The sequence below is a fragment of the Armigeres subalbatus genome, chromosome 1, assembly GCF_024139115.2.
Source record: "Armigeres subalbatus isolate Guangzhou_Male chromosome 1, GZ_Asu_2, whole genome shotgun sequence".
In the NCBI taxonomy this organism is placed as follows: domain Eukaryota; kingdom Metazoa; phylum Arthropoda; class Insecta; order Diptera; family Culicidae; genus Armigeres; species Armigeres subalbatus.
The window spans coordinates 187,563,286-187,574,297 of record NC_085139.1 but is presented as its reverse complement, the minus strand read 5'-3'; the positions used below and the strand labels follow the sequence as shown (position 1 = coordinate 187,574,297).

General features: G+C 37.6%; 1 protein-coding gene across 1 annotated transcript; it reads right to left on the bottom strand.

Annotated features, from left to right (window-relative positions):
- Positions 1 to 254: 254 nt before the first annotated feature.
- Positions 255 to 1,554, bottom strand: LOC134209196 (argininosuccinate synthase). The gene has a single exon (XM_062685191.1). The coding sequence runs from the start codon at positions 1,515 to 1,517 to the stop codon at positions 279 to 281; it is 1,239 nt and encodes a 412-aa protein (XP_062541175.1). The 5' UTR covers positions 1,518 to 1,554; the 3' UTR covers positions 255 to 278.
- Between the last annotated feature and the right edge of the window lie 9,458 nt (positions 1,555 to 11,012).

Genomic DNA, 11,012 nt, shown 5'->3' with positions numbered 1-11,012 from the left:
GAGCAATTGGAGACGAGGAGTAATCTTGGAAAAGACGGACGCATACGGAGTGCAGAAGTGAGGACGGAAACAGGCGATAAAAAACGTGACCATCTTCGTAACAATCAGCAAAACTTTGATTTCACTTGATTGGATGAAGTTTAAGTTTTCGATATAACTGCGCTTTGCTCTAGTGGTTAGCTTACTATATGCTCCGGAAAAAGGAAAGATCTCATTGGAACTGTAATACATGATAAATAAACAATAGACGAAAATAACGTGGCACTGACACATTTTCTTTATTCAGTATTAGCACTTCCAAACACTCTGTAGTGCTCTTTCAAACGCATTGCATTGACCTCAATAAATCCGGTTGCAGCATATGGCGAAAGGGTTCCATGCACGTCCATCGACGCCAGCTCCTGATTATAGATAGTTTGCTTCGATTCTCTAGAAACGGCCATAACGTGTCCTTTGAAGATTTCCAGCGTAACCTTGCCGGACACATTTTTCTGAGCTGCTACCAGGCATGTTCTAACATACTCCGCCTCCGGCGAGTACCAGAACCCATTGTAAACATAGTCAGCCATCTTCAACGCTAAGAATGATTTGACTCGAAAAATTTCCCGATCCAGGCAGTACACTTCGATGTCCTTGTGGGCAACATGCAGAATCGTTGCTCCGGGTGTTTCGTACACTCCTCTTGATTTTAAACCAAGAAAACGATTCTCTACCAGATCAATTCGGCCTACACCTTGTTCTCCTCCTACTTTGTTCAAAAACGATAATATTTCCGAAGGATCCTCTATCGTCTTTCCACTGGAATATTCCAGCACACTTACAGGTAATCCTCCTTTGAAAGTAATATCCACCTTTAAAGGCGTATTGGAACTTTTCACCGCAGACTGTGTCATCTGATAGAGCTCTTCCGGAGCAGCCATAGTTGGATTCTCCAAAATTCCGGACTCATAACTGATGTGCATAAAGTTAGCATCCATTGACCAGGGAGCTTTTGGTGTGGCACTTACTGGAATACCGTGCTTTTTCGCATACTCTAGCAAATCTGTTCTACCTTGAAAACGTTCGCAAAACTCTGGTAAACGCCATGGAGCAATGACCTTAATTTTAGGATTCAATGCGTAGCAGCTCAGTTCAAACCGAATTTGATCGTTTCCTTTACCAGTTGCTCCATGGGAGATAATACCACACGAGCGTTCGATAGCAGACTCCATTAGCCCAATCGAAATACACGGCCGTGCCAAAGACGTCCCCAAAAGATAGCGATCCTCGTAGACGAGTCCCATCTGAATCGCCGGCCACACGAACTTCTCCACAAACGTTTGCTTCATGTCCTTGATTATGACATCAGTGGCACCGACGCGAAGGGCTTTCTCGCGTGCCGCAGCAAAATCTTCCTCCTGTCCAACGTCCGCCATGAAACAAATCACTTCGTAACCCTTTTCCAGAAGCCATTTCAAAATGCAACTGGTGTCCAGACCTCCGGAATACGCAAGAAGGATTTTCTCCTTTCCCGACATGTTGCTCGCTTAGAGATGAGATGTTTGTTGTTCAACTGTTACGGTACCACTGATACCAAATTTTCAGAACACAACGAAGACAGCGAAAGTTTATTCATCAGTTACTGGGTTATCATGCAACAGATTGCATATTTTTTCAGCTAATTACGGAATTGTGAACAAGAACAACTGTAAGAACATTATCAGTTCGCTGGTGCTCTTGAACTTGAGATTATTATTTTATAATCGCTTGTATATAATTATACAAAGGTCTATAGTTGGCTCTTCGAGCAAACGGCGTAGGAGAGTTCGATTTTCCGTTCGAATATTTTCAGTCATCATATCATTGTCCTTGCCGGTATGTAAAAACAAAATACATGAGTAAAAAAATTGAAATTAATAACCAAACAAACACTAAGTTGAAAAACAGGTCAAGTTTCAATAGGATTGTTGACTCAATGCGAGTGAAGACAGCGGCTTATTGCATAACATGAATTGTTGTTTTAAATTCCGTAAAATGCATTTGAAATGTAAATTAAGCTCAAAAATATTCAAAATTACGCATATCAATCCGCTACACAAATATCTGTACAAATTGATCATACCACATCAATAGATGATAACTATGTATATAATTTTCACAATCAATATTGTTTCCAAGTATTGTAACTGTTCATCGAAACATCATCTCGAAACAAGGAAATAAAGCACCAAATTCATTGAGTCTTTCTTTCTGCTAACATGCTAACATTTCCTTGCTTTTCTAAGAATAAGTATTGTTTTTTTCACTAGTTCGTTTATTTGGCAGGCTCAGTCGTGCATAACACTTTGCGGAGCTGCAATTTCTTATTTTGGTATTTAAAATTCCAAATTGAACAAAATGGAATTCCGGAAATTAATTGGAGGATTGAATTGGATATTCCTCATAATATTCCTTCGAATATTCAAAGATTGGAAGTATAAGAAAATTTCAAAAGTCATTTCGAAATTCCTTTATGAATTCTTTTCGGAACATGTTTTAAGAGTTATGCCAGTAGTGTCCCTTCGGAAACTCTCAGGAATTTCTCATATTTCCAGGAATTCTTTCGAAAATTCTTATAAGAATTTCTTCCCTGGTTTATTCTGATTCTTTCAGCAACTCTTCCAGGAATAACTTTAGACCTTGGGAGATTCCTTTTGAAATTTCTTCCGAATTTCCTTTCAAATTTTTTCAGGAACCTCTCCGGAAATTCCTTTAGGACTTCCTACTTCATTCTTCAACATTTTTTTCATAAGAATTCTTTCAACAAAATTTCCGGAATATTTCCTGCAGGAATTTTGAAGGGAAAATTACATTGTTTTACTAAAGAAATTTCTGAAAAAAAATTCAAATGAGCTTCTGGGGGAAATTTTATAAATTATTCCTTCAAGATATTCTCGAAAGAATATCCGGACGATTTTCTGGAGAAATTTTAGAAGAAATTGGAGGAATTTCAATATGTATTTCAGTAGGAACACGGGCATGGGCATGGGCATCCACGAAAAAAAAAATTGAAAATTTCAAGCAAATACTTATTGGAATTTTCATTCGGGAATTCCTTTGATAATCTGGGCAGTAGTAAGATAAAATACTGTTTTGAATTTATAATTAAGACTTCTTTATTTTATTTATAAATTTTCGTCAACCGTCGTAGACTAGTACATATAAATATACATAATTTTTCATTTCTTAATGCTAATATACATAAATTGTGAAGTATTTACCATATATTTATAATAAAAATTAACTAGAGATTAAATAGTACAGATAAAAAATGCTATATCTTTTGTCTTATGTGTTGCGATTTCGAATTCTATTAAAATATGTTTTAAGATTCTGCCGAGACATTGTAAAGTCGATAGCTTCGCAGTGTTGATTGTAAATGTCCATTATACGATTCAAAGGTCCAAATTTGGCATAATTTGTTCGATGATAGTTTGTTATAAATAAGATACGATTACGAAGTTGCCTTGAAGGAATATAAAAGTTTAATTTTGTTAAGATTTCAGGTGAATCAACACGTTGCGAAACGGTATCATTTACGAAGGAAACCATTGCTATTTCACGCCGCTCTTTCAAAGTCTGTATGTCAATAAGCATGCAGCGTGCTTTGTATGATGGGAGTGGAAATGATGTCCAGCCTAATTTACGAAGAGAAGAAAGGAGACCATACAATACTGCAATATTCCATTATTGATCTAACATAAGCTACATAAAGTGTTTTGATTGTATATGGGTCATGAAAGTTATAGCAGAAACGCTTTATGAACCCTAGCATGTTATTAGCCCTGTGAATGATTGTGTTGTAGTGGTCTACGAAAGAAAGTTTAGAGTCTAAGATTACCCCTAAGTCCCTTACTCTTTCACATTTTTCCACATTCTGATTCCCTAATGCGATTGAAATGTTTGGTATTGTCTTTTTCCAGCTAGATGATATTAAGTTGCATTTCTTTACATTCAGTTCTAATAGGCTTTTCTTGCACCATATGTAGAATTTGTCTATTTCATTGCGGAATACATTGATGTCGACTTCATTTCTTATTTCCATAAAGAGCTTCATGTCATCGGCATAAATTAACACTTTAATGTTTTTCAGAATGAAGGAAATGTCGTTTACGTACAAGATAAAAAGAAGAGGGCCCAAATGAGAGCCTTGAGGGACTCCCGAAGTGACATGAATTGGTTTTGATTTGTGTCCATTAAATTTGATAATTTGTTGGCGGTCAGTTAGGTATGATTCAAGCTATTTCAAGAGTCGTGGTTCAAATCCAATTTTGTGTAGTTTAAAAAGCAGCATCGGTATATCAATGCGATCGAATGCCTTGCTAAAGTCCGTATAAAGAGCTTCTACATGGTTGCCGTTATCCATTGCATTCAATGAAAAGTCTACGAATTGAAGCAGATTTGTTGAGGTCGAGCGACCTTTATAAAAGCCGTGTTGTGTGTCAGTTACTCTGTTTTTGATTTGCAAAAATAGCTTCTCGTTGACAATTGCCTCGAAAAGTTTTGGAATGCAAGAGATAAGGGCTATGTCACGATAATTACGTACGTCAGATTTTCGACCAGATTTAAATATTGGTACTAGAAAAGAGCTTTTCCATATTTTTGGGAAGATTCCAGATTCCAGAGACTTATTGAAAAGCCAATATAGAGGAGTAGTGAGTTCTTTTGCTAATTTTTTAATAAATACTGGTGGAATCGTGTCAGGGCCAGGTCCCCTCGAAGCATCCAAGTTCATTAGAGCGTCGAAAATTTCCTGGACTTGAATTTGATTTACACCAACATCTCTGAAAAATTCTGGATAAAACGCAAAATAATCGCGATCGCGATCTTCTTCCGAAAATGTAGTATAGAAAATTGTCTGATTTTAATTTTGTTTTTACGTAATTGAAAAAGTTCTTTGGACAGGACTTTATTTCAAGCTCTGTTTTTGAATTATATTTTTTAAGTGCATTACTGATGGCTAGATTCAGTTGGTCGCAGATTTCCAAATATTTCGCTAAGTTTTGATCACTCTCTTCTTTCTTGTAGATTTTTTGAGCTTTTTGTTTGCGATTTTTCAAATTTTTTATTTGACTGTTGTACCAGCTTGGACTTTTTGTATTTCTTTGTCGTCGTTTTTTCTTAAGTGGAATTTCTTGTTCAATTATTTGCTGTAAAGTTTCGTTAAAAGTGTATGCAGCAGTATCGATGTTTCCTTCATTCCTTATAATTGACTGCCAATTAATACTATTTAATCTTAGTTTAATTCTTTCATAGTCTGCTGAATGGTATTCGAAGATTTCCTCGTGCTCATAGTGGTTGGGTCTTTGGTGGGCGTGAATAATTAAAGAATATTCGATTGCTGTGTGAAACGCTTCATTTTTCCACAATGGATTAAATGATTCAGTCACACAGAAATCTTCATATACGTTAGTTAATAAAAAGTCCAAATAGCATTGCTGTCTGTTTTTTATATGGTTAATTTGATTAAGCACAAGTTTAGAGGTTGAATCGAAAATAAATTGCAATGTTTCATTGTCCCCAACGACTGGGAGTAGAAAACTTTCATTTTCAGAGTCCAGAATGAAATCGGCATTGCGTTGGTTAAAGTCACCATAGATGTGAACTTTAACCTCTGGAGGGAGTTGTGATAAAATTTGTTCAGCACATTGGAAAAAACTTTCTTACGTGCTTTTATGGGCATGGTCAGGTGGAAAATACACCGAGGCAAACACGTATGTTTCACCTGCGATGTATGATTTCACCCAAACATGCTCAAATTCTTTAAATTTAGATGTAGGAATCATTTCTGAATTAAAGGTAGTCGAAATAGCTACAAGAACTCCCCCACCTAATTTTCTATTGGACTCATGAAAATTTCTGTCGTTTCGAAATACATTGAAGCCGCTTCCAAAAACTTCTTCACTTGTCCCAGCTAGTTTCGGTAGCCAAAATGGCCGTAAAAGACGTGCTCAAAATGTTTTTATAAATTTGCTTCATTTTAGCTGGACTTTTCATGCGATTGAAATTTTGACAATATATCGAAACTTCAGTCACATTCTGTTTAAATTCTGAAAAAGTTTTTGGCTGCTCTTCGATCAAAGAAATAGTGCTATTTACTTCAGGCGAAGAAGGCGTCCTTACTTGCGAAAATGTCTGGGGGAAGGAGAGTGGAACCTGGTTGAGCTCTCCCTTAGCTGTTGCAAGCGATGTGTCCGTTCACTCGAAAGGTATTGGCGATAAGACTGCAGGTCTGCTGCGGCTTCAACTGGCCCAACTCCATATTCCCGATGTACTTCGGTGAATATGCGATGAAGGTGTTCAGGAGACGATGGTAATCCTTCAGATGCAAGAGGCATCTTGATGCTGGTTGACGTCATTCCATCGATGCATACATTTGGGGACTGGTCTTTCATGTACGCAAGATACAACCGAACAACCCTCATGATGGTAGGGTCACGTAGTCTGGCTTTTAGGAACGATGGGTGGTCTCATTGGGTTTAGTTCGAATTGGCCGTCAGGATTTGGTGGCTGTTCTTGTTGCTGTAGTTGCTGCTGCTGATGCTGTTGTTGCTGCTGCTGCCGTTGCTGTTGATTCTGCTGAGTATTAGCGTAAGGTGGTTGAGGTTTCATTTGTGATTTTTCAGCTGGATAGATGGTTTCACCCTTCTTAAAGTGGATGAAAGATTTTGCACTAGGAGCTGATAGAGCTGCAATTGGATGTTCTATTGTTATTGGAGGACCAGAAAATTGACTTTTTGCCATTAGCAGTAGTTGCTTGTTGAAGCGGGGTGATGAGAGGTAGGCTATTATTTTCTGTTAATTCTTCCTCCAGAGTTTTTGGCTGGCTGCATTTAATTGTGGGGCGAATATATTCGCGGACACAAATTTTACTTCGTCGTGAATTTCTTGAAGTTTTGATGCTTGGCTCGATGATGCCAGTGTTTCGGTACTTTTTGTTAAAAGAACCACGTCATTTTGTAGGCAAATAAGCCTCTCGTCACAAAGATGGTGAATTTTTTGTGACAATGCCGTATTCGACTTACAAATGTTGGCAATTGTTGAGGTCGCACGTGAGTCACACGACTTCATATGTTCATTTAGCGAAGTGCATAAGCGTTCGTTGTTTTGGTTGGTCGTAGCCAGTACGTTTTTGACATCATTGAGCAGGTGCTCAATGTTTTCAAATAGCAATGACACTGAAGAAAAGTTCTTCAGGTCAGCCATAATACGATGGTTCGCGTCCGTTTGTGTACGAATAGCCTTTATAAGCTCTTCCTGCTGATGTAGCATTATGCGCACATCGGCCTCTTTCCTTAGAATGTCCTGGCAGTCCGCACATAAAGGAGCAACAAACGCAGTGATAAGTTCTTCCCGATGTCGTTGAACTCCGATACAGGCTGCATGGAATCGCTTATTACAGTACTCGCATTTCCACAAATAACGATCGTCGTTTATGTTGCACGATTTAACACCACACGGCATGATGAGTAATTGTAGAAGAAAATAGATCTCTCACGATACAGTTGGTTCGATGACTTGCGTGTGACGAAAACTTATGTATATTTATAAAAAAGTAAACTGGCGAAGCACGAGAAGCGCACAACGCGGTTGCGTCGTAGAGGTAAAAATATATATATATATACAATTTAAATGGCGGACCGTACCGAAAAAACGTCCACACCTCACGACTGTATGAGGCGACTTCATCCCAAGAAGAAAAACCCAAAAATATCGGGATTGCAGTCGATCCATCATCATACTTCTTCGGATATTCTCATGAATTCCTTAGGAATTTACTTCAGGAGTTGCTTCGGAAATTTCTCCAGCATTCATCCAGGTGATATTTCATGAATCTATCCAAAAGTTCGTTCGCATCCAAGAGTTCCCGGGTGTTCTTCCAGGTGTTCCATTTTGTCGGCTCTTGTAATTCCACCGGAATTCCTTTTTTGAACTTCCGAACGAATTTCTTACGGATTTCTCTGTACATTCCTCCAAGAATTCCTTCGGAGTTTTCTGTTTTTCCGCTGCCTCCGTATTGAGTGGTGTGCCCTTGAAAACGCGAGTGAATTTTGTTTTGGAATCCGAGATGCTTGTCCTTAAGGCATTCCCTCGAATATTTGTAAGAAGTGCCTTCAGGAATTTCTCAAAAAAAGTTTATTTTAGTAGTTTCCTAAGAAATCCTTTTGAAATTTCGATAGAACATCATCTAGGAATACTTCCTTCGGACACTCCTCCGAAAAAATACGGAAATTACTTCAGAAATTCATTCAGAAATTCTTTAAGCATAATTCAGAAAATACTATAAGAGTTCTTTAGGAAATTTCAATTGGAAATACCTTTGAAATTTTAGTTAGAAACTCTTCCAAAAATTCCTCTAGTATTTCCTATTTTACTCCTTAATAAATTTCCTAAAAAAAAGTCTCACAAAATTTTCAGAATAATTACTGTAGGAATTTCGGAAAAAAAAATCCATGTGGCTTCACTAAAAAGATTTCCGAAGGATTTCCTAGAGGAAGTTTCTAAGGAATTTCCGGAGAAATTTACAAAGGCCTTTTCAGAGTGAATTCCTGGACGATTGTCAAAAGGAATTCCTGGAGTAATATTCTTAATTATTCCTAGAATTAATTCCTGGAGGAGTTCTCAAAAGAATTTTTGAAGGATTTCCTAAAACATCCCGAAGAAATTCCTAAATCAATTTTCAACAAATTCCTAAAGGAATTTCAAAAAAAATTGTTGAAGAAATTTACGAAGAATTTCTCCTAAAGCAATTTTCGAAGGTACACCTAAAACAATTTCTGTAGATATTCCTAAAAGAATATCCAAATGATTTTCCTTAGGTAGTTCCGAAGAAATTTCCAAAGGAATTTTGAAGGATTTCTTAAAGGAATGTGTAAAAGAACTCCTGAAGAAATTTCTAAAAGATTTCGTAAAGTATTTCCTGAAGAAATGTTCGAAATTTTCTTGGAACTCTTTCTTTGAGGAATTTCTGGATATACAGTCGCCTCTCCACATCTCGATATTGAAGGGACCATTGAGATAGGGATAGATCGAGGAATGGAAGGAAAATTGAAATGGGTACCAGATCCGAATAAGCTCGTTGATATGAAAAACGACAACAAAACAAAAGTAATTTCTTGTTGTTGATATGTTTGTTATTAGATGATCTAGTAGTATAAAGAGAGTTAATCCAGAGCAAAATATGAGCAGAACACATCGAGGTAGAGACTAGAGAGATATTAAGATAGGGAGGTTATCGAGATGTAGAATGCCCAAATGTATGTAGAATCTACATAATTATTGTAAATTGAAGGAACCAAGGAAACCATCGACATTGGGAGAGATATCGAGCAGACTGTATCTCCAAAATTATTTTGGGGAAATCTATAGATGAATTTCCTTAAGAGATTTTAAAGGAATTTATTTATTTATTTATTTATTTATTTATTTATTTATTTATTTATTTATTTATTTATTTATTTATTTATTTATTTATTTATTTATTTATTTATTTATTTTATTTATTTTATTATTTTTTTTTTTTTGTTTTTAATCCATCTGACAGAAGTCTTAATGAATGCTACTTAAACTATTCAAACATTAATTGGGCGCATAGAACGTTTAATTTCCTGTCCAAATACTGACGAAGACAATACCAAACTCAAACAAGTACGCAACACCATTGAAAGCACTTATTATAGAGGACATCGGTTCATAATAGCCATATAAAGACCGATGAAAATAGGTAGCAAGCATCCGTTCGAGGCTTCTACGTTGTATCCTATTAGGAGCATTAAGAGGCAACCTTGCGAGGAGATTCGGAGAGTCTATTTCACCGTTCAGCAGCTTGGCAGCAGTGACAGCTTGTTGAATAGTCCGCTGCTGCTTGAGCGTTTCGATTTCAAGCAAACAACACCGGGCAGTGTATGGTGGGAGGTTGACACGGTCCCTCCATGGAAGCAGCCGTAGAGCATACCGTACAAATCGTTTTTGGATTCGTTCCAGTCTGCAAATCCAGTTCGCTTGATATGGGCACCATACGACAGATGAGGATTCCAAAATCGACCGAACTAACGACGTGTAGAGTGTTTTTAGACAGTGAATATCAGTGAAATCTTGTGTTGTCCTCATGATGAACCCCAGCTGACGATTTGCGCGATCGATGATTTCAGAACGATGATCGTTGAAGGTAAGTCTGGAATCAAGCAGGACACCCAAATCTTTTACTTGACTGACCCTGAATACTAGTTTCTCCAATTTTGTTATCCATATGAACAGTGGCTGCAGAGCGATGGAAGGTTATTACGAAGCACTTATTGATGCTGAGAGTCATGCGATTAACCTCACACCAACGGACGAAAGCGTTCAGAAAAATTGCAATCGTTCACAGTCAGCTAGACATTCAACGACAACATAAATCTTGAGATCGTCGGCGTATAAAAGTCTGCATCCAATGCCTAGCAGAGCAGCTACATCGTTAAAATAGATTGCAAATAGAAGTGGCCCAAGATTACTTCCTTGGGGTACACCGAGAAAATTGAAAACCAGGTGGAGGAATGCGATCCCATCTTGACGCAAAGTCTTCTGCCGCAAAGATATGACTCAACCACTCCAGCATTGCGTTCGAGGTACCGAGTTTGGCTAACTTGCACAACAAGATGCGATGGTCGATTTTGTCGAAGGCTGCCTTCAGATCGGTGTAAACGGCATCAACTTGCTTCCATCCTCTAGGTGACTGATGCAACTTGAAGTGAAGCGAAGAAGATTAGTTGTTACTGACCGGCCAGGGTAGAGCCCATGTTAGTCAGTGGAAATAATTGTTTTCGTTTGAGTGAAAAGATAGTTCTTGATGATTATCTCAAATCACATGAAGCCGGCACTTAGTGACGTGATATCCCTGTAATTCCGAGCATCGCTTTTATCACAATGCTTGTAGATTCGGATCATGAGGGATCTTTTCCATTACACAAGAAGCTTTTTGTTTGCATTAACGAGAGGTTAAAGATGTAGCGCAA

What these genes read in the sequence shown, in the direction of transcription:
- LOC134209196 (XM_062685191.1), bottom strand. Translation starts at nt 1,517, where the DNA reads ATGTCGGGAAAGGAGAAAATCCTTCTTGCGTATTCCGGAGGTCTGGAC.